The following is a 24,161-nucleotide window of genomic DNA, read 5'->3' on the forward strand; positions in this document are numbered from 1 at the left end:
AAATTAGTGCTTTCAAGGATATGAGAATGAGTCTACGAGTGAATCAGTGACCAAGTATTTTTTTGGATTTCTAAAATTCATGTCAAGAAAAGCTGTGCTTTCGTCAAATAAATGTTTTAAAACTCTAAAGCAGCAGTTTTCAAATATTCTGCATTAAGTTTTCCTTTGTTCACAACGTGATGTATCGCACACTTGTTATAAAAACAAACTCTGGTTAAGAACTTTTGTCGACACGTTTTCTTGTTTAAATTTTTATATTTTGTGTCTGGGCATTGGTTTATTTTCACCCACACTATTCATTTAATACAATTAGTTTGAAAATGTAGAACTTAAAAATAAATGTAATCATTCAATAAAAAGTCGGTAGAATTTTTTGAAGTCGATTTTCAATCCGAGCCAAAACATGATTTTGAGCAGTTTATGTTTCTTTTAAAATTGGCATAAATTTCTACGTTAATCGAAGTTTCGAGTAATTTTATTCCAAGTCGTTGTCATCGTACAAATCATCGAAATCTGCAATTTAGTGGCAAAATAAAGAAAAATGAATTTGTTAGGTTATCAATATTACTGATTCGATTCATCATTTCCTAACCGTTAAAAAAATCGGCGTGAACTGCTTTTTCGTTGGCTGCTAAATCCATCAACAAACTGCTGGAACCACCCGCCTTAAAAAAAAAATGGTTAGTTATTAACTCTTCAATAGAAAACAATAAAATAAATGTATAATTTCAAATTTGCTCAGTATTGTTTTGATTTGGTGAAAACAATTACTTCTTCGAGATCCATGTACGGTCCGGCACCTTCCGGAAACATTTCGTCTGCCACTGGAGTCGGTTTCATTTTTATTTTTAATTGGATGTCACTTTTTATTTATTGTATTCATAAAATACTAAGTGAAAATTAGATTTATGAATCGTTTCGTACTACGTGTGCTCGCTGTAAATAAAATCTTGTCAGCTGCTGACTCTGTAACTGACAGTTCTTTTGTTCGCCGCGAAAACCCACGCCAGTCAGCAGCGCTGGATGGCCGCCGTGGCATATATTAGAACTGAATAACAACGCTCAATTTTTGAATTGGCGCTAATTATGTTGAGTTTTCGATTGTTTGTAAACAGATTTTAGTGATAAACTATAATTATCGGATTGTTTTATTCTAATAATAAATAAAATGAGTGATCATGATAGTATCACGGACGGAAGCATCATCGAACAAACGAAAAAAACTTACAAACGAAGATCATCGATTTTGCAAGTCAACCGTCGATTTCAAGGTTGTGAATCTTATGACAGAGGTTATGGTAGCAATAACAATAGTTTCTCATACTCATTTGCAATAAACTCTTATTCATTCAAAATATTTCATAGGATCGTTCAAATTCGAAAGTGAAATGTTCATCTGGCAATATAAAAAAAAAATAAACAATTCTTTTTGCTAAAACCATGAGTGTAAACCAGTGAAATTTTTTGGAGGTTAGAAATCATAGCGATAGCTTCTTGATGGGTTAACCGACGATTCCATAAAAATAACAATCTCAAGTAAAAATTAATTAACTACATTGAAAACACATAACTGGCTGGAAAAATTACTGAAAAAATCTACATCAGTAGGCTATAGATAATTTGCAAACGAATAATCACAACCCGCTGTTGCACTGCATCAGAAAATTTAATTTACAACATTTAAATTAGATATTTCTGACGTTTAATACATTCATAAACTATAGAATTAAGAAATTGTTGATTAAATAAGGTTTATTTCTTCAAGTGCAAAAAATTTCCTGAATTGACAAATAATTTGTGATGCAGATAACAAAATCACAAGTGACGAAACTGACGATAATAGTGGAAACCAAAGAACAACCAATGGCGAGAGAAAAAGCTTTGATCTTCCAACGTACATCCAGAGGCTCAAATTAGAGCGTCAATGTTGGAAAGATACTCTGCATAAACGAAAATCAAGAAGACGGAATCTACAAAAAAAAAGCTTCACCATCAAAAAACAAGGTGCTGATTACAATCTGAATGTACTAACAGATGAGGAAAGATCGTTTGTACTGGGACGCCCGGCATACATAGATATTGCTAAAAAAATACAAGATCTTGGAGGACGAGCTATCAGAGTAGGGGGGCTCATAAAGAAGACGAAGACATTGAACAATAGATTGGCCAACATAATAGAAAATAGAATCTCTCTATCAGAGAAAAAAATAATAGAAATGATACACGAAGACACGTAAACCTTGAAAGAAACATCAAACGACATGAACAATATCACAATATCGCGAATCGAAACATTGTTGATGTGTCAATTCAAAGAACGAAATATTTGTCTACATGACGTTGGAAAAAAAGTTATTTTACAGTTAAATCGTCACATCAAAGATGCATAAATAAATTAATTAATTATATATTCGTGTATATATAGCTAGATAATAACTACGAAATTGGCGAATGAAATACGAGTTTTATATTATACATAAACATATATATCTATATACACGTATAGATGTATTAACTTAAATAATGCTGATACAATAATATTTTTTAATTGATTCTGCAAATTCTTCATACGTGAAAGTAGCCAAAATTTGGTAAAAACGTGTCACGCGTCATCTGTGAAGATGAAAACTCTTTCGTCTTGCTGCCTTGCGCTCTCTGTGAGCGAGAAATTCTTTACGCGAATTGCTGCTGCGAAGCTCGAGAATGTGATTGATTTTCCGGACTATCTCATCGGCTGTTGCGTAATCCGCCTCAAAGTCGTGATTTTTGAATGATGCTGATTGATGTAGAGCTTGCGAGTGACTCGACGAGGCTGTTTAGAAAAATGTTTCTCAGTTTTATTTTCTTTGTACTGCGGTTATCGTCGTTGCAATAATTCGTTTTTTACACTCATTCTCAACACATTTAACAGATTTTGTTTTGAAATAGTCTTACTTGACATTTGGAAATTTCGAAAAATAAAGAAATTTCCAAAATTCACGATTCTTTGCGTTCCAACGAAGCAATTTTGAATTTTTGAAATTTTAATGAGACGTGTGGAGAAAATGTTATTGTAAACTTACACACGTTACTGTCCAGTGTCGGAGCTGACGGATGAGCCATATAAACGAGGGTAAAAGTCGTTTTCGATCCTTTGTTTTCTATCATTTCGCACCAAGCGATATTATCCATTTGATAACTTACTGCCCTCTGCCGATTCCAAAATCTACCAGCTCCTTTACCCGTTATCACCGGATCTATTTCTATTTTTTCACCCGATATGCCCAGGTGGATTTCAGTCTTTGCTCTCACTTTATTGATTATATATACCCTGTGAAAATCGAAAAAACAAAATTCAATCACAGATTTGGGGTTATTAGAAATAATACAATTATGTGAAAAGAAGCAAATAAAAATTTGTCATTCCAAAGTGGCTGTCGCAATTTTTCATACCTCTTTGTTCTGTTATAAACTCTATTCGAGTAAGGAAAATTTGAAAAACAGTATAACAAACCTATACAATTGATAGAGAGGAGCCTCCATGGCTGTGGTGTGGCCCTCCATTCTCGCAAGATTTTCGGCTATATCCTGTTGCTCTTTGTCATTGTCGGGAGTAGGTTCTTCGTCGATTTTCGCAATGGGTCCAACGGTGTCGTGTCTGGCGCGATCACTTTCTTTCATTTCGACGAGACCGAGAGTCGTGAATTCGAATTTAGCAATCGTTTCCCGGGGATCCAAGCATGGAAAGTCCCAGTCCACTTCACCGTCGTCTTCCGTCAAATACAATCCATATTTCGAAATATCTTCCCTGCAATTTGATAAAACATTAATGAAACTGAAATAATACATGGACTTATGAATATATAACAGATGTTGAAATTGAAAAAATTACTTCAGGGGATGATCCGGATGCTCACTGGCGTATTTGTGACAGATGAGACCAATGAATTCCTGGACTTTGGTCGTTGCTAAAACTACAACTTGAAGAGGATACGATCTTTCTTCTTTTGGCAACATGCACATAAAAATTCGGTATTTTCGCACAGGAACTCCAATTTGGGCCTAAAATATATGTAAAAATATATCATTATCAATTTTTAATAATTATTACGGATTGAACTAAACTCAATTCAATTTGAGTTCAAAAGTGATGGGATAGTGCGTACATTGCCATCAAATCTTGCGTACTCCATAAATGTATTACGAGGCAAAAGAGGGGATTTTTCCAATTGTTCGGATAAAAGAGAATGCCTTTTGAGAGGTTTAGAATCTTTTTTCCTGAAATCCTTCCGTTTAAACAGCTCCGATTGTTCTTCCAGTGATATATTCTCTGGATTCTGATCCCACTTGATATGTTTGACCTTAGCTGCTTTTTTCCTCTCCAAGTCCATCTTTTCTAACCTTTGAGCCGTGTTAGAACGTGCTCGGAGACCAAATTCCATGTCTGTCATGAAGAAAACCACAAAATAAAAGGAAATTATGGAAACAACAATCAATGTGAATTGTTCTGAATATTTTTGCATGCCATTACCCATTTGAATGTCGTACGACTCTGCCATTGCATCCAAATCTTCGTCGTCACTTTCCTCCATCCCTGGATAACATTTCAGCCCATTCGATTTCAGCTGCTTTGGAATATCTTCGCCCAGCATTACTATTTCGCACATCCCTTAAATTTAAAAAAAATTCTCACGTCAGGTTTAAACGAATTAATTTACAAAATTTTGGAGAATTCATTGTAATTAAGGAAAAATTCCAAAAAAGCACTCCTGCTCCAAAATCGTTTAAACAATTATTTCGAGCACAGCAATATATTTTTGGCTTGTACCTAAACATTATTTATCGATGTTTTTTTTGTTTTTTCACAAAATTACAAACCTGTGTCATCAGTGGAAATGAAACTGTCCCTGATATGGGAGAGCAACCAATGTCGGTTATCGTAAAGAGCCATTGTTTGATAGAACCGTTAAATTAATTCGGTCTAATTAACACCAATTTTAATAATACTAATAATATAAATAAATAAATTATTTCATCGAAGATTGTTCCTCATCGTGTGGCGAACGCCTTGGAAATTTGAGGTTAACTGCCATCGACGGTACATGCGTAATTTTTCTACCCTGCTAGCACGATAACAATCGTACATATCTCTGTTTTATATATTTCAAATTTTTTTGCTTTTCTTTTCGTATACACTTCATGGCACGAGTATTAATCCAAAAAATTTTAACCAAGATTTAATTATCCGCGAGTTAAAATACAATTTCAAACTCGAAACGCGACTTTGCAACTGGATAAAAAAACAGTAACGGTAGAGAGCACCGTCGTGAGAGTTCGCTACTGAAGAATCAGCTGTTGTTGACAATTCAAACAAATGGCCACAGGAGTGGCACTACGTGGGTGCTGCACGTGTTATTCAAAAGTTGTTTAAAATCATATTTTTCGAAATTCCACTTCTCTACCTTCAGTTGTCAAAAACTTTCGATTGACATTGATGTTTTATCGTCTATCATATTTATTATCGTGAAAGAATTGACTTTTTTGCATTAAAAAAAATCATACATCTTATCTTCATACCGATTGCGAGAAGTGAAAAAAAGTGATTCTCTGCGAGAAAAAAAAAGAACGAAAAAATAGAAAAAGATGATAGCATCGCAATTACGAAGAATGAACAATAGCGGACAAATAGAAAGCGATAACGATCCGAAACAATGAGTTTATGTGGCAATCAAAGACGAGTGTCTAAAAAAACAAGAGAAAAAATCTCGTGTAGAGCGCGTAGCGAGCATGGAAAAAAGCAAGAATTGATAACGACCAAGGTTGTGACAATGCATGAGTGGTGAACATTTTTTGTTCTCCTCTCGTCATTGTTCTCTCGTTCTCGTTCGTTGTGTTCTCTTTCTTTGTTCTTTCTCGTTTCTGGAAAGTTTCAGCGATTGTTGTTTTTTTTTGTGTACACTTTCGTGTATGTATACAAGTAGCTCATGTATCCTCTAGCGCGTCGAAACTCGCGTAATGCGTACCGCACAGTGGCGCCAGTAAACAACAGTGGCCTGAGGTGTAACACCGAGGTGTATACATGTATACATGTATTCATAAAAGCTGGTATTGGACCAAGACGCTCGTGTTCTCTCTGTTGTGTAGTTTCGCGTTTTTTGTTACGATGAAATTGAAAAATAAATTGTTTCCTTCAGTTGCATCTTGCGCTCCCGAGGCGATCGTATGATACAAAGTTTTCTGCCTCGCGGCGACCAATGACGCAACTGCGACAATAACGCCAAGGTAAATTTACTTAAAAAAGAAAAATAAAAGAATTCTGTTACGATTGCCTTTCTGCGTTCAGTATTCTCGATGCGACACAAATATATTATACGTGAACCAAAAAATAGTAGACTTTGAGAAAAACTTCACTTTTTTAAATATATTCGCGTTCCACGAATTCTTCCAACTTTTATAAATGCCACACTAATCCTATCAAATATTCCAATTTTTAAATACTTTTTTCTCGTTCGCCTGAAAGTAACGTTTCAAATTACGAGCAATAAACGACGAATGAGGTTATTCCGAGAGCGATCGTTTCCATTCTAATTACGGAATTTTTCTTCAATAACTGGTCTCGGAGATTCTTAAATAGAATTGCATATTATCTCGAAATAGATTTTCGATATTTGACAGACAAAACTTTCGGCAGTCCCGGCACCACGACGTTGACCTGCTCGTACATTAAAATTTGTTGTCGATTATTATCAACGTTTTGAGAGGCTATGTCATTTTCGTACTTTATCATTTTTTTTGATTATCATTTACGGGCAAAACGTCGTTCTAAATGGTTTCCGAAGTCGTTGAAATTGTCTCGTTCACGTATATCAGATTTATGGAAAAAATTCGGCGTCGTTACCCCTAAACCCTTATCCTGTTGTTACAAGCATACGTGCCATTAGTAACCTCACACGCACCCGGTGAGTTTTTTTCGTTGTATCTCGCATACTTGCCAGCTGTCACTGAGGTTTTTCGTTCTTCCAGTGTGTTTTGATGAAACCTTAGGCTCCCTTGCGCTTACACGGATCTCGCACTGTCGTCGTGGGTGGTCGCGTAGGGACGAAAAAGAATCGTGAGAGCGATAATGGAATGTCGTTCAGTCTTTTTGTTGTTCCAGCCCTCCCTTATTTTTGGGCTCTTTTGTTCTCGTATATTATACTCGTATATCTCTTTACGTAGAGGACAGACGTGCTAGTATAATTGGATCGCTTTGCTGCAAAATAACTTCCATATTGCGGAAACTCTCATATTTCTCAACCGTAGGTGAGCACAATGGGTCTTGATGACCCAGGGGTCGTTGCGTGCCTGCGACTCCCGCAATGGAGATATATTTTTCGCTATTTTTTGTTTGTTTTAGTAACAGAAAAACCGCCCGAATGTCATACATGGTGATACAGTCGGAAGATGAGTTCGAAACGACTACTAATTTTTATTATTTTATTTTCGTTTCCTTTCGTTTTTTTGTGTTACATTTATTCAATTTTTCCAATATTTTTTTCCAACTCTTTTCGATATCCGATGGCTGTTTGAATAGATTGAGATTCCCGACTTCGCGATTACTTCGTCAAGGCCATTGTTCCTCCTGGTTTAATTAGAAAAAACTTCAATGCGAGGCGCTTCGGAAAAATGGCATCGCGCGAACGCGACGAGCGTTCCGACTTCGATTTTGCACGAGCCGCACAAATGATGGTTTACAGGCCTTTGTTCTTAGACCAAGTATTTCTTTCATTTCCATCATTCTCACAATCTCGATCGCGAATATTTGACACTTGAGGGTTTAATTAACGACCTCGTTATCGCAATGACGAAGATTGTAAAGAGCAGCTGATGCTTCACTTTTGGCACACTCGAATAAACGTTATTTTTTTCAAAAGGCTCGTCGAAAAGCATTTTTAGAGCTTCCTGAAACTCTGATCTCTTCCGCAGGGAGTTTTTCATCTCTTCGTTTTGAAAAAACGAGCACGAAAAAAGTTTTATGCCAAAGGGAAGATTACCGTTATTTTTGACCCTCTTTGCATAGATTAAGTTCCGAAAATAAATCGTTCGTACGATTCTGAATCCGATGAAATAAATGTTTCACGTGAAATGACATCGCATTTTGCCACTCGACCTGTCGGAAATCCTTTGGCTCTTTCACAGACACAGAGAATATTAATTGTGGACATTGCGCAGTCTGCCGCTAGAGTGCGAATTCTTTCGCTGTCGTTCTAGGCGCGCTTTGCCGCCGCTTCTCGTCTCCGATGAATACGCGGGAGAAAAAATATCTGAAGAACCCGCTAGAAAACATGTATATGTCAGAGATAGCTCAAAAGCCTCGAGTGTCTGAAATGTGAGACTTGATTACTTGGATGGTTGGTTGGTGAAAGCTTTCCAGCAACAGGTTTTCCATACCGGGGGTTAGAGAGATCCATACGGTTTGGAGGTGGTTCGAGTGAGTGGGAAAAACATGGAGATGAGGCACGGCAAAGAAAGATGAAACGAATCGAGTGCTCGCTCGCTCGCTCGTCAATCGTAACAAGTGTTTTGTGTATCAAAAAGCTTCGGCTGCTCCTTATCTCCATTTTTTTGTTGGATAACCATACAAAAACGTGTTTACAGCACTTTCCGCTTCGGTCGTTTCATCCGATGCACACTCGATTCTTCCATAACCTTGTTAATCGAGTGATTCGTCGAACGGAAAGTTGGATATCGTGATTTTGAAGGTGCTTCGCTTTATTTTCTCAATTTATTTTCCTACAATGCTGCGACTGCGGGTTTTTTCGTCGTAACGTCTCTTCGGAGCGTTGAGTCAAATGTGCCCAAGCGACGAAGGTATGAATTCATCACTCTGATCGTTAAAAAAATCGTTGGACGGAGGTTTTGAAGCTTCGCTCGTTATTACCAGGGTCTTTATGACTCCGGGAAATTAGCAGGCTCATAATTCTCCAAGAGCTGGTATTTACCGACATTTTTCTTGGTAAAACGAGGAAACAACTTCTTACTAAGCGGACGGTACGCCCACTGGCGCAATTCTTCGAGGTCAAAAAGCGTGTATGCTAATTCAGCTTCGGTCAAAATGACCGATTGGTGGGGGGATGCGGGCGAAGTTGAGAAAAAACTGCATATGCAGTCAGAGCTGTCAGAGTCGAAATGAGCCGGGGGAAGAAACCTTGCGAACTCGCATGACCCGGAATCGCGTACTCATTCCGAGCGTTCTTTCCAATTTTTCGATCGATCGTAGATATTTTGCTACACGGCCAAAAAAATAATTCGAGAAATTTCGATTGCATCAGCGAATCGTGGCAACAAAATGAAATTTGTTGATGATTCAATTTTTAGTTAACAAACTTTTTTGTTTTCAGAACAGCTCCATCGATTTCGATCCTGCGATCCATTTTGGCAACTTCAAAACTTGGTCGAAGACGAGTTCGGTCTTTTTTTTTTTCATCAGTACGAAACGGTCCTAGCTCGTGGTAATGAGCTGTGATTGTGCACCGTTTTCTTCGTTTTTCGATGCCGAAAATAATGGTTCGTGATAAAGTCTCATTCGGTGAGTATTCGCGATCATTAAAACTGTGCGAAACGAAAGTTTCGCGGGGAAAATGGGATTTTCCGGCAAGAATATTTGCTCGTAGTTCGTTTGTCGTCGCACAAACTGCACTAATAGCATAGCCCAACGTTTTTTTCACATTTAAATAGGAATCGGTGAGCCCCGAGATACGGATTGCCGGAAGTTCGTCGCTGGATTCTCGTGAACGTATATTTCGAGGGGGCGGTAAGTCACAGCGGAGAGAAAGAGGGTAACGCTGGAGGCAGGGGTGTGTTGGATATTACGTGGCTTAGTGACAAGTCGTATACACGGGAAGGCTGCTCCTGCATACGAAGGCACCGAGAACGTAGTATCGCGTAAGCGAGGAATCGCGCCAGCACGAATGCGAATACAGTTCGATGCAAAAGGGGTAGAAAAAATGGAGCATTCGATTGGTCGGAGGTCTCGTGGAAGTGGAGATGAGGAACGACAGAAGGGCAAGATTAAACGGTAAATTTTCTTGGCTCTCGAGCGGGATTGTCGACAAAAAAGATGACGAATTTTTCTCCGCTTTCAGCACCGCAGTTCGAACGGACTCGTCGTATTTCGTTCGTTTATTTTGGTCCCAGCGATACGAATCCGTCGATATAAATATGCAGAGTTGGGTGTAGCGGAGCAGCCGAGCCGGAGTGCCGTCCTGGGAAAAGCGCTTGCGCGCCCTCACCGTCGGCCAGGACGAGGGGCGCTTGCGCCATCATTTTTTCCCTCATGCGCTATATAAGAGGGATAAATTCCTTGCTGAAGCTGGTTAGTACTCGCCCGTCCGGGAACCGATACGACCCAGGTTCCAAGTCTCTTCAAATGTTCGGAAGGAGCTCGAACGAATGTCCCAAAACAAAATATCGCGCAGCGGACGGAGGAGGGTTCGCTGCTTATGAATGAGACTCGCGTCGATCACACGAGCCAGCATTGATGACGAATAACTCGAGAATCCTGGACTCGAGTTTCTCAACTCTTTTGTGTACGTGTGCGTGCGTTTTCAATGTTTTCTTACGTATGCTTGGACGAATGTGACAGGATTGAGAATCGAGTGATCAAAGCAATCGGAAGCTCTCGATTGGACTCGTGAAGCCGAAACGATAAACAGGAAGCTGGAACACACGGACTGGAGAACACATGACGAGCACACATTGGTGAAAGCGTCGAAAAGGAGGAAGACGAAGGATTAATATAACTGCGTTCTGTGAGAGACTTTACCGCGTGAAAAATCAACGATATTTATGGCTTTCGATGAATGATACATGTACGTAGAATTTGCCTTGTCTTTTTCGTCAGAGGAATTCACTGTTGTTGTTGTTGTTTTTAACGTTGTGATTCGTTGTCCTCAAAAAAAAAAAAAGTTGCTTTTGGATACTCTGATTTCTCGATTGAGACTCGTGCAATTATGATTATGAGGAAAACAACGCGAACGTAAATCGAGGAACGTTGACCCTCGCCTAAGGGTGTTGACCGACATTCACTTTTCGCGCCATACCGGAACGGTCTAGACAAATATTAGCATCGAAGCATTTTTCTGAATTGAGTTAATTGTATTAAAGTTCGTAAATTGAACCGTGGACTGGAAAGTGCGTTGAATCTTTGCTCCTCCAAATTGAAAATAGTGCAAATTTGTCAATGTTCCGATGATAATCGAGTGATTGATCGATTCAAAAGTTCCAATGGATTGCAGTGACGAGCGATACTTCATATTATTCTGAACTTTTTCATGTTCTTTTGTCACTGTTTTGAATGACAGGCAATTGAAAAAACGAAATTTGAACGCCGGAGACCGACGAGACTCGCATGACCGGGTCAAAGGAGTAAATCGATGCTCCACATAGTCATCACTTGCTTTTGTCTCTCTGTTTTTAGTTTTTTCGTCGACGAACGATCGAAGGACGAGGAGTGAAACGTAAAAAATCTGTTGGCAGAGTTCGGGTCAGTTGCTCGGGAATAATTGGTCGAGCGGTCGTGACAAGTTGATCATACCATTGTAGCAGTGCCGAGTCTTCGTGAGACATGAGAGGACAGAACGGGAAGATGAAAAATTCTGGCACGAGATCGTTTCTGCCTCGGTCAACGAACGCCAAATGTCCTACGAAGTGTTTATAGTTGGTGGGGAAAGGACAGCGATTAAAATCGCGTCATTTGTCGTTGCTCCGGACGAAGTTGACGCTCTCTACACTTCGATGTGCGGGCACGGAGTGCGGGATTATTGACGAAGCATAAATAATACGAAGGACACTTTGATACGCGAAAAAATGGGAGTGCCGGATGTGGAACAGGCCAAAAGGCGGTTGCAGGACATTCTGACGAGAGCTCGTCAGCTCGAAATACCCAGCGACGAGGTTATCTCTATGAGAGCTTCACAAAAATTACTCGCGAGAACCGAAAACGCACTCGCGTGGACTATCATCGTTGGTGCTTTCGTTATCGTTCTCAGCTTCGTCGTTTATGCACGCTGGCCGACGCAGGAAGTCGAGACTGTCAGAACAGTCCTCAGGCGAACGGTAAGCTCCGTTTCACATTATTTTTTTTACGCATGACTCCAACCCTCTTGCCGTTGGGACTTTTTGACTCAGGCCAAGACCGTCATTTTAGAATAAATTTTCACTTTTTTTCTCAACTTTTTTAACATTGAATCGAAGCGTTCGCTGACGTTCAGTTCAGCACGACTCGATGCATTTTCCAGCTGCTGTTTATTCAATCCGTTAAACCATTCCATTAGACAATCGCTTTCAATAATTATCGCATCCTGCTGATGGAGATGAGAAAGGAATTTCGCTGCATATTCAACTCACCAAACTTCGAAGTCAAAGCCCACACGTATCGCCTCGAAACAGAAGATCGAAAAATAGCGAGTTGACAGGGTCGTTGAGGCCGACCGTGGGAATGACGGCTATAGACAAGTCGTCAGGATTCAACTTCAGCGGATGAACGACTTGGAGGAGTTTTCGTACAATCTGATTCCATTTATGGACTTGAATAACGAGAAAATAGCCCACATCGCTTTAATGATCGATTAGAAAAGGGAAAAATCGGAATTCGATTCGACAATGGCTGAGTTGTAAAGGCAGAGATCATAAAAATAGAGAACGATTCACTCAATCCTTCGTCGAAGACAAAATGAAACAGTTAATTTTGCAATAAACTTTAAGAGCTTCAATTACCTCGTGAATTCGATTTTTACAGGCGCATACATTTTGCAAAATGTCATGAGAACGTCAACGAGAATCTCGCGAATGTAGAATTGCCCATTTTTTTGAATAATGAACACACGAAAAGAAGAAAACGAAGCAGAGTTCTGTTCACGACGTGTGTTACGGAGGCTGTAACATGCGTTCCAATTCGATGGACCCTGAAAGTGTTCATTAGGAGAGTAAATACATTATCGGAGGGAAGAAACTGTGGGAATCGCTTGCGGCGATTGGATGAATAATTGTAGGGACCGGGTACAGAATTCTCGTTCAATATTACAAGGAGCAGAGGAAATTCGTTATGGAGCAACATGAAAAATACATAAGCAAAATATTGTTGGACCGGGCAAACGGTTCTGTAACATGTGAACAATGTTGGAACGTTGTTCGATACACATTCGATATTTATTGTGTTATTAATGGTTTAAAATTTCGCGATGCAGTCATTAAAAATAGAAGATACTCGGAGAAGGGGTTAACGGAGTGTGCGAAGAGCTGGCAATTTATGAAAAACCGATTCCGTGTTAGTGGTGCTGGAGCAGAAATTCTCCATCGGATGCTTGGAATTATTATCGCACTGTTATCATCGTCAATACGTTTATAACTTGGAAATAGAACGTCTGGATTTCTCGGCAGTAAATCGTCGTTGGAGAGCAGCGGGGAATAGAATTTTTATGGCGGAGTATCGTATCGCAACATCGAATCTGAATGACGGTTCCTTTATGAATCATTCCAGTAGTACGACGGGGATGAAATCGTCGCCAATATCTCAGGTGCATCCGCGGAGCGTTTAATTAAACATTAAAATGATGGCTCTAGGCCACTTACGGAGAATGCTTCATAAAATAATTACGGAACTGGATAACCGAGTGATACAAAGCGACAGTGAAATCTGAAGTGTTTTCTCGCGTCCGCACATATGCCTCGATAAATAATGGAGCAGCGTTCCGAGGAAACGTCCGAGAATACTGCTCGGTGGTTAAAATCTTATGGGACGAAGCTTCCTCGATGCTCTCGAGGTATATACAGCCCCCGACGACGACGACGACGACGACGACGACCAACACGAGCTCAGATAGGGAAAAACGACGGGGGAGGAGACCAGAAGGAGAAGCAGAAGAGAAGCCAGAGAAAAATGAACGATAGATGCTCGTAACCGAAGAGAATATTCCTCCGGGGCTCGGAATACGTTCGTCGAATGAGTAAAAAGCATAGCTGCGAGGCAGTCGGTTAAAATGGACCAGCCGGATCGAAAACACACATTTTTCTCGAAGTACGAATGTAGAGGAAGCTCGAGTTTTTGAGGATTCATATCTTGGACTTGTCTGATGCATGAGCAGAAAAAATTCGAGGACGATGGACCGAGCAGCGACGAAAAATACAGGCCTCTGGGGGAGGGCTCGACGCGAGGCGATATTTCAGGAACACAAACGCTTGCACTTTTTTTTCATTTACTGCAATATAAAAGAACGGAATGGAGCAGACCGTCGGGTGGAGTGCGCGAAACATTCCGAAGGTACGAACGTCGATACATTGATTTTTGCGGATCACAAATTTTAATTTTGTTGCGGTTGCTGCACTCCACGTTCACCGTGCGACTCCTCGGGCAAAATGAACCACCAAGCAGAAAACTGCTTTCAACCGATCTGCGTGAATCGCTTTTCCGATACTTTGATCCCGCAAAAGTGATATTCCCAATTGATCAACCTTCTATTTGCACGTTCCGGCGACTTGGGAGCGAACGTGTCGAAACGGAACGACAAATTTCCGTGCCATCTTACTCCACTTTTCGGAGGGGTCCATTTGACCCCCTGAGCTCTTCATCTCTGTGTATCATACGCGTTCGTCGACCGGATACATAGATATACGTGTATACAACCGGGCGCAGAGAATGCAGCGGAGCTTTTGTCAATGAAAACACATCGCCCTCTTTCTTCCTCTTTTCTCTCTCTCCTCCTCTCGCTCGCTCTCTCTCAGGTTCTTTTGTTAATGAACGAGAGGATCGTCGACGGAATTCAAGCCTTTGTGCTCGCCATACTACATATTCACACTCATACAGCTCCAATGCTGTTTCGAATAGAATGGCACGAAGAAAAAAGAAATAAAAATAGAGAATGAGGAAGAGAGAGCGAAGGGGCAAAAGAGGAGAGTTGAAACAAGCGCCAGTAGCGATAAGAGTACAAGTACCAAAGTCGCCATCGTCGGTTGTACAATTGTAGCTGTAACGCTTGTCACACGAAGGGCAAAGATATAGGGCAAAAAGTGAACGAGGAGAGGGAATAAAAAATGAAGGTAGGGCGAGGGAGAGAGAGAGAGAGAGAGAGGAGACTCGGAGATCGATGCAATTGTCAAGACGAGTGAAAGCATCATTTGGCGGATTTCTATTGCTCGGAAAGTCCGCTACAACTGCCGACAATCCGCCTATCCTGGCCATGTGTTTTTTACTCCCTCTTCCATCGTTTTTTTCTCGTTCTCAGCTCTCCCGTCGTTCTTTCTTCAATTTCGTTGTTTCACGGGCGCGAATTATTTCTCTCTCTCTCTCTCTCTCTTTATTCTTTTCTCCTTCTTTTCTAGCGTTTTTTCAACTTGTTCACCGGGATCGTTACGGAGATACGACAAGACCACGAGGGATTGGTGCTTGTAATTTTAATCGTCTGGCTCGGTTTTTCTTTCGTTTTCTTGAGACGACGCTGCTTCTCTTTTCCCTCACTTTTTATTCCTCTTTCAACCTACTATCCGAGAGCTTCCATGTTAACTCTCAATCCTAATATTCCCCGAGGATTCCTCGACAAAGACCCGCGCGAATCATAAATGAGCAAATATCATCACGTTGCCAGCCCCACGAATTTCAATTTCGCTCCACTGAATTATCCAATTTTTACGGGCCCATTTTGACTCGATTAAAATCAACAATATGCATTTTTCGTCACACCCTAAGCGGACTGTGTGCCCCCAGCAGTTCCAAATAATTATTCTCATCAATTATCCATAAAAAAAAAACCCTCACCATTCAAAGCTCGTATCTTGTCGCGTTCAAACGTCCCACCCATTAATAAACTTCATTGACGATTATTCCTGCGGATGTTGACGTCGAAATTTATTCGCGTCCACTCGTACCAACGAAACTGGGCCAAAAAGTCATCAGCGAATGTTGCACACGAAACAGAAACAAAATTCATGAATTCGTCCACTTTTTCATAGCGCCATCGACGTTGACATGCAAAAAATTGTACACGAAAAAATCATGGACGTTGCAGAAAGAGTTTATCCAGGAATATTGGTTCATATTCCGATATAAACCCTTAAATAATCTCTCAGTAGTGTAGGCGACTGAAAGAAAAGTTTTATAAGCAGCCCGAGCTCCGTAGCTTATATATTATGTATTTTACATGTACGAATATAGATTTACATGGTACGTCAGTGTGCGTATTTGGATAAAGTCATGGCAGACTCTCCGCGCGTATAAGGAAGTTGCGGATTTATGCAGCAAGTTGCTGGTGCTCGTGCCGTAGGTACTCTCGTCCTTTTTTCCCCTCTTTATTCTCAGATTGAGCCATCCTGGAATCGTTAGTTTAAGAACTGTACGAACTTTTATCTGACAGTAAGACCCTTAGAATTTTTTCCTGCGCGCAAAAGCTATATTATTAAATATTTACGTTTAAAAGATCTCGAGAATTTAATATCCCTCATATTAAATATTTTTTTTCATGGATATTTATTTTCTGAAGCATTTTTTTCCTCGTTGCAACTCAAACTTTGAGACTCGATTCGCGACGCAGGCACTCGATCCCTCTAACGTACGAGTTCGCGTTATTTGAGATAATCAATTTTAATGAAGCTCCACTATTTTTCATTGCTCAATATTCAATTCCACGCCTCCCTCGCTCTTCCCTCACCCCCCACGTCATTCGTTCCCTCTCTCCCACCCTCTCTTTGTCTCTCAGCCGAAATTCGGAGTTCAAACTTCTCGGGGAATTCCTCGTTACAGGAATTTTCATATAATCGCCCAATCAGGAATGCTGCGAGATGGGGGACTCGTTCGTTTGATCTGTCGGTACAGCATACTCCAATATGTACGCGTATATATTAATACGTCAGACATTCCACGTGACTTTTACATTGCAAATCCCTGGTCCATTTTCATTCGAACTACGCTTTTTTCTTTCGCAGATCCGTACCGAAAATGAGCAGAGATCCGTGTCAGGATTCTTCGAATTCATCGTTTTTTCAACGGGCACAGTCGATCGAAGCTTTTTATTCATTTTGGGAAGCGAATTGAAGCCGGCGAAATGACTGAGAGTTGTTCCACGTAGATTCTCACGTGTTCTGCAAAAAAAAGAAACGAATGAAAACCTCCATGAAAATCGTTCATTTTTTCGTGCGTATAAACTCATAGAAATGTGATATTTCCACGCAACTCGAGGGCAGTTTTTTGAGGGATTTTTCTAACTGACGTTCCACTGGTTTATGGAAGTTGAATGGATGTGAAGGAAACTTCGTGGAAGCTGCGAGGAAAAAATGAGGATTCTAAAAACCCTAGTGATCGTCGAGGACGCGGACGTCCGTACACAACTGCGTTGAGAATGAGAAAAAGTGTGTGTGTGTGTGTGTGTGTGTGTTCCAAAGTATGATGTGATAACGATGAATGCCGGTGCATTTGGGAAGTGCTACACGTCGGAGAATCTCGAGCCTCTTTGCATTCAGAAATTTCTCTGAACCCCCCATAGTCCAGGATGAATTCGTGCCAAGTTTTACAATTTACACGCTCTAATTTGTCACTCGGTGATGTTCTCATAAATACACAAACCTGCTCCTCTCTCCTTCCCGCTTTCTCTCACTCGCCTCCTCCTCACTTGCGCTTTATGCGCACGAGGACGTTTTCCCACCCTATGGACCGTTCAAACATAATTACGAATGCATCTACACGAACTCCCTCTCTGTGACACTTTGTGGACCTCGCGTTACCAGGCTTCCTGTCTCCCCGCGTCTTTCTCTATGTACTGTTATGTATTTATTCATACAACGTGTTCCATTTTTACCTTTTCAACCAAATATTCAAACGTACAATCGTGGATTCCGAAATATTTACAAAAATTTAGAGTAGAAAAAAAAAAAACACCTTTCTTGAAAATGTTTTTAATTAATCCTGAGATCGTGATGAGCCAGTAGAATTTTAATTTTATAAGACTGAAAAGTGTCTTAAAAACTACTTTTTATTGATGGTTTTGAATTTTTGCGCGGAAACGCTAGCCGCGCCATGCTCTTTCGGTTCGTGACGTCACTCCGTTGGTAAACGATACGACTGCGAAAGACCAAGTACCAACAAGATTTGTGAAAATAATGAGTTATAACGTATATCATTGGAGTTTTGTGCCTGAATGCGATAATACAAGTGTAAAAAATCCACAAAAATTGTGGATTCATTGTCATCATCAAGGTATTTGCCATTGGTAGATTTGTACTTTCTGCTTGCACAAAACCGTGCTGCAACAAACTTGATAATAACTTGTAAAATTTCAAAATAAAACAGAGCATACGATCAAAATCTAGATTGTTTACCATCAGAGTGACGGCACGTTGGAATCCAATATGGCAGATGGCATTTTAGACATTGAGAAACAGATGAAAAAAGACGATTTTTAAAATTGAGTTTCAAAATTTAAATACTACATTTTTACGTTTTTTTATTTTTTTTTTATTTTATTTTATTTTTATATTTTTTCTTACATGCTGTAAAATACCCCATTAACGGCTCAACCCAACTAGTTTGTCGTCTCATTTTGGCGACTGAATAACTGGAACACTCAAATCGTAAAACCTCGGCATTTTCTGCATCAAAGAAAACAAAATCGCCCTCGAGCTTCGAAGGAGCTTTCGAACTGTGATAATTCCTGGATACCTATGAAAATTTTGCCTTCGTAACACTTTGGCTTCGTCCATTCTTTGGACTGCTCGAATATCGGGGAATATCAACGTGGAAAGATCGGTTTCGGACACCCTGTACGTATGCATATTTATGTATGAAAAGTACACGCGTAAACATCTTGATTTGCATAAAATTACATAGGTATACACGAGTTGTATACAAAGGTGCGATATTGTGTGGATTTTAAATCAAATGGAGACTCGTGAGTGCGATATCCACGTTCAAGTTTACGTCCATTATGACAGTCATTTGTTTTTCCGTAAATTGCTTTTTTGCATTTTCATGAAAATCGTGTTTTAAGCGTTGCCCGAAGTGTGTACACTCTTTATAAGGAGATATTTTGATTGAAAAAATGTATGCTTTTCGATGAATTTCGACGAAATGTATTGGATAACAATGCTCCGGTGGAATGTTTCGCCGGGATTCTTCATCAGTTGCACAAACAATTTTTAATTTGGAATCCTCAGTACCAAGATTGTATCGTTCCTTTTAAAGTTCCTCTTGAAAAGCTTCCCCGCGGGGATACAATATTTACCGAAAATATAGTTTAAATTAATATGCGCTGATACGAAGCTCTCTGCTATGCAGGACGAGAGCATTTGATAAGAAAAAATGCTCGATATTCCGTCCATAGAAATTGATGCCGTCTCTGCTCGATGTTCCGTAAAGAATTGAGCGAGAAAGGATTTTAATTGAATAGCTTCAGCGAGGCTGCAAAAAGGAGAGCGAAACTCGAGCATTTTTCGTGTCGAATTAACATTTTTATAGCATAAATTTCAATTAACGTACCGTGGAGGCGACACAGTTTACCGAAATAGAAAATTCGTTGCGTCAAAAGAATTGTTTAGTTTTTCAGTTTTTTTTTTTTTTTTTTCTTATCGCGCTTCATTTGTTTCAACAGCCAACGTCGTAAAAGTGAATGACGCTCGATTTTTAAGGTAATGGAGCAATCGCTATCTCGCCACCGTGAGTGCGAGAGAGATAGCTGCAATTTTCGAAATTGAATATGTTCGACACAGTTCGATCAATAAAAAAAAGCCCCTGTCAGCGTATTTTTGCCATCTTTCCGCGTCCGCTGACAGAGCCTTTTTTTGATTAGTCAAACGACAGCGGAGAATTTTCATTTCGAAAATTCGAGGTGAGGTTAGTCGACTGATCCATGCTCTTAATGGAGCCACGAATTTCCTTATTAAGGTAGTTCATGCACGAAACGATTTTCTTGAGAAAGTCTGAAAGTTTACAGAGTTCTGAAAGTTTACAAATTCTGAATTTACAAGTAAGACGTTAAAGATTGAACGAAATTGGTAATGAGCACTCGTCAACCTCACATTTGCTTATTCCTGCATTTTGTTTCTCCTTGGCTAGAATCATTCCTGTCACAGCCTTCTGTCTTTTAATCAACACCTTTTTCTTGATCCATTTCCCTTTGCGCTCTCCAATGCGATTTTTTACATAAAAAACTGCAGTATTTTATAGCCAGGGACGAATGAAATTTTGGGTCCAGCCAGCGATGGATCCCCGATCAATCAATGGCTTGTAATAATTTTATTCGCCAAAAAATAAGTTGAAAAAATGTATTTACAATTTTGAATTAGTAACTGCGACATTAATTTAAAGTGATTTTATCTTTAATTAGGGAGTAAAAATCGACCCAATTTGGACACCCATAAAATACGATCCTACGGGCACGATCCACCTTAAATTTTTCCCTTTTTCGAAGCATTCTGTTTATTTAAAAAGAAGAGACCAGCTGACAAATAGTGGAAAAACTCCGGAGGCCTTGGAAGAGCGAGATCCGGCGTTTGAGAAGCAACGCCGCGATAGTGCGCCGAGTAGTAAGCTACGTTCTTGAAATATGAGAGATAGAGGGGAGAAAAGAAGGAGGAAGAGTGTAGGAACTTGATGTCCGGAGATTTTAATTAGGATAACCACGAGCTATGCTTCTGAATATTACATTAGCACACGGGAGGCGACCCCGTCTGAAGAGGGGCTAGGAGAGAAGCCAGACGCGAGGCATTTTCCCTCAAAACAATAACCCTCTTCCCTGCTCTGTCCCTTCCAACTCTTATTCATCCTTATCTCTTCTGAGCCCTTAACCCGACCGTATCGTTTTTCTCCTCGAAAATCACGGGGCACATTCCCTTCGAGAAATATTTTTAAATATTAGCCAGATTTACTTTTTGTCATTTAGATTAAGCTAATTTTAATTATGAAGAAATAACACAAACAGACTCCACTTTAATTAAGCTAATTTTTGAATTAGCGCAAATTCGAAGCACACTTTTTCAGTGAAAAAGGTTCTCGTACTGGACCAGACATACTAATTCATCTCCCACTTTATCCTCGTCCCGAACCATCAGTTTTCAGTGGTAAATTTTGAATGAAGAATATTTGGCTGGAGTCCCATGTATACTTTTCATTCATCACAGCTTGCGGAATAATTGTGTGCTATTTGTTGTGTCGTTTGGTACCGCCATCGTTGATTTCGAACCCCAGAATTCAGTTCTCTAAGTAGACAAATCAAGTTTGATTATTTGGCTCCATTTGACCGCATCAAAAGTTGCTTGTAAATCGAAAATTCCAGCTAGTTTTTCGATTGACGCACAGGCCGAAACTAATGACGACAGAAAAAAATCTTCGAGGAACTTTTTGTAGGAAATTCGATGCTCTACAAAAATGGTCCTATGCACTATTGCTCTATTCCCAAGCATTTCAACGGTACGCCTCCTCAATGACGATCGTGACCGATTTTTCATTGCTTCCAAGACCAAACTACTGATAAATGCAGAGAAATATCGTAGCATGTGTCAGAATTTTTCACGTCAATTGCGCTCTCGAATATCATTCTAGACATTCGTCAGTGTATTTCAAATATCAATTAGGGAGGGCGTTTCGCGTTGGAGCAGAAGCCTGTGCAGAACTATTTTGTACAAACGGTTGCCGCCGCGTACCCAGTGGCAGCACTCGCGATAGCACGAGATTGAGAAAGAGCGAGACAGAGGAATGACACAGGAGGGATAGCGTACTTGCCAAACAGAGGTGGCGCTACTGGCATCGCTAATACGAGAATATCAAGTTGGAAGCTTAATTACGTATGTAAATTACAGGGAGAAGGTAGAGAGACGTAACCCGAGGGCGTTGTAGATGCGGTTGCCCGACGTCGGTAGAGAAACGCCAAGTTCTCTCTGCAGCGGTACAACAGCGAATATATAAATGTATAGACAGCTCAGCAGCTCGCAGGAACACAGTAGACTTCATTCGCTACTAGCATTTCAAATCCCCGAATCTCTGCGTTTACTTTGAATACAGAATGCTAAGAAAACTCGCGTTATCGCCTTGAAACCCAAATCGGATCTGGATTCTTGACGTTTTATTGCCGATCATCGTGTTTTCACTTGTAAGTCTGGGTCATGAAGCCTTGTCTCCCCGACTGCTTCGAAAGAACAAATCTTTTTGACACTACTTATTTCTCGTTCGCTGAATTCCACTGCCGTGCACGTTAACTTGTCGCGGAATTTTTTAACCTCACTTTTACACGATGAAAACATTTTCGATTTTGAAACACTTTGACAAATACACGCTGGCAGTACACAACTCGACGAAACCACTGGCTGAAAATAAATTTGGGGTTCACATTACACCACTCTCACTGTCATCCTGACACGCTTCAAATCAAGAGACTCGATAGAGTCTCGGTCATCACTTTTGTAGATAGAATGAATGCTTTGTCGGTTGCAAGTGGAAATATAGACGAAAATCTCAGGTTTTGATATTTATGCACAATCATTCGGGGCAATAACGAATGAGTTACTATCCTTTTGATATTAAGTTGTTTGTTAAATCATTATGATTTATTGGAGCGTCACGTTTGCACAGAACGAGTTTGTCGAGAGTCGTTTTTTTTTCACTTTTCATGACACTTTTATCCTTCGTCTAATGAAACACGTGAGAACAAGCTTAACGTTCGATTTATTGTGTAGAGCGCATATTGTGGCAAGCGAAACGTCACAATTCACAATTCGTTCGAAATCTTGCCCACGAATCTAAAATAATAAGTAAGTCCGACGTCTTTTACGATTCGAGGGAAATACTTTTCACAAGCACCCGTTGATACGTGCCAATTTATTCCGTGTATATTTTTGCTGTCGACGTTCGCAGCGGTCAATTATATTTCAACGAAAAACAGCTCACGCAGGGGCCTTTCTTTTTTTCGCACATATATAATATCGATCGTTAGTTCTCGGATTCTCACGATTTAGAGAACACGAGTGTTGCACGGAAAGACAAATTCGACGTAAAGTATACAGGAGGGTTGCGAATAAGAACAACAGTCTCGTTACTAATGGGACGGTAGAGACGGACTGGACGTTTTCGCGCGCCCTCTGTCTAAATAGTGAGAGTCACGCGACTCACGCGAGGTTATGTTTCGTGTCATCTGTGTGTGTTGTTGGGGACGTTGGGGTATCTCAGGTTCTTATTTTTCGCCAATTTCGCGGCACGTTGAAGTCGTATAGAATCCCATATTTTTTCACTTTATCGTTGTGAATTGACCGTTTGTTTTTGTTTCCGAAAGCGAGCGAGCGGCGAGCAAAACTGACGCGATATTTAATTCTCGTCCAATTCAAGTGAATAGTTGAGTGTATCAGATAAACGAATAAGTGACTCACATCTTTTTTGCTGCCTCATTTTTCTTCGTCGTGAAAGAAAAGGGAAAAAATGGCGGTCCGCGCCATTAATTAAGATGGAATTTTTTCCTCGGCGAGTTCCTTCCGTAAATTGGGGACGGCAAGAGAACGTGACGAGCGGAAGAATTCAATTGAGGTAACAATGAAATATCGCACGATTAAACGTGAATTGAATTGCGCAACGGAATATATATATGATATAATTATTGCGGTAGTCATACATAAATATATTTCTCTTCCTTACGATACAACAAATACACTAAAATCTACGTATATATTTGTGGCACATGACGTCAGGATAAAGAACGATCCGTTCTTTTACGTCGTTATATTCCAAGAATCTACCACCCTCACTTTTCCTTATGCCAGTCGAACGGTAAATAGCGAAATGCTTTGTAAAACGGCAAGAGTTGCACCCCTGGGGATATATAGAAGCGCGATTTATGCACACTCGACTTTCGATTCCTCTTTCTTCCTCCGTTTTTCTTTCTTTTTTATCCCTCCGCCTGTCTGTCTATCTGTCTCTTTTCTTCCTCTCACAATTTTCCTCATAACGTTCGTGAGATTTTCCCCCAACCTATTTTGCCGCTGTCTCCTATTTTCCTTTCACGATAAATTATTCAACGGGCTCATAATACGGACATCATTTACGGATATAAGGCGAACAGGAGAAAAGCTCGAGTGTAACACACGCATTTAACGATTTAATCTCTACCGGTCCAAGTCCAATTTTTTTAGGGTCGTTGAACAATCGTCATCCCCTTTTTCATCGTATTCTCTTACGGAAT

General features: G+C 40.1%; 3 protein-coding genes and 1 long non-coding RNA gene across 5 annotated transcripts; 2 read left to right on the forward strand and 2 right to left on the reverse strand.

Moving 5' to 3' along the window:
* Positions 1-829: 829 nt before the first annotated feature.
* Positions 830-4,012, forward strand: LOC122410738 (uncharacterized). Of its 2 annotated transcripts, XM_043419138.1 has the most exons (3): positions 830-1,271; positions 1,807-2,004; positions 3,877-4,012. In XM_043419138.1, the coding sequence occupies exons 1-3, from the start codon at positions 1,169-1,171 to the stop codon at positions 3,915-3,917; spliced, it is 342 nt and encodes a 113-aa protein (XP_043275073.1). In that variant the 5' UTR covers positions 830-1,168; the 3' UTR covers positions 3,918-4,012. The 2 variants fall into 2 exon arrangements, with proteins under 2 accessions (XP_043275073.1, XP_043275072.1); XM_043419137.1 differs by lacking the exon at positions 3,877-4,012 and having other exon boundaries at positions 1,807-2,306.
* Positions 2,445-5,322, reverse strand: Sin1 (SAPK-interacting protein 1). The gene is made up of 7 exons (XM_043419094.1): positions 4,858-5,322; positions 4,511-4,648; positions 4,146-4,423; positions 3,872-4,041; positions 3,494-3,787; positions 3,063-3,310; positions 2,445-2,812 (listed from the first exon to the last, which is right to left on the reverse strand). Exons 1-7 carry the CDS (start codon positions 4,928-4,930, stop codon positions 2,610-2,612), a joined length of 1,404 nt encoding a protein of 467 aa, XP_043275029.1. The 5' UTR covers positions 4,931-5,322; the 3' UTR covers positions 2,445-2,609.
* Positions 5,323-10,839: 5,517 nt separating this feature from the next.
* Positions 10,840-13,453, forward strand: LOC122410744 (uncharacterized). The gene is made up of 2 exons (XM_043419145.1): positions 10,840-12,075; positions 12,294-13,453. The coding sequence occupies exons 1-2, from the start codon at positions 11,827-11,829 to the stop codon at positions 12,429-12,431; spliced, it is 387 nt and encodes a 128-aa protein (XP_043275080.1). The 5' UTR covers positions 10,840-11,826; the 3' UTR covers positions 12,432-13,453.
* A 2,670-nt stretch (positions 13,454-16,123) lies between these two features.
* LOC122410748 (uncharacterized) lies at positions 16,124-23,484 on the reverse strand. The gene is made up of 2 exons (XR_006261010.1): positions 23,356-23,484; positions 16,124-17,088 (listed from the first exon to the last, which is right to left on the reverse strand). It is a non-coding gene; the product is annotated as an uncharacterized lncRNA (long non-coding RNA).
* Between the last annotated feature and the right edge of the window lie 677 nt (positions 23,485-24,161).

This window comes from Venturia canescens, chromosome 5 (genome assembly GCF_019457755.1).
Source record: "Venturia canescens isolate UGA chromosome 5, ASM1945775v1, whole genome shotgun sequence".
Classification (NCBI taxonomy): Eukaryota; Metazoa; Arthropoda; class Insecta; order Hymenoptera; family Ichneumonidae; genus Venturia; species Venturia canescens.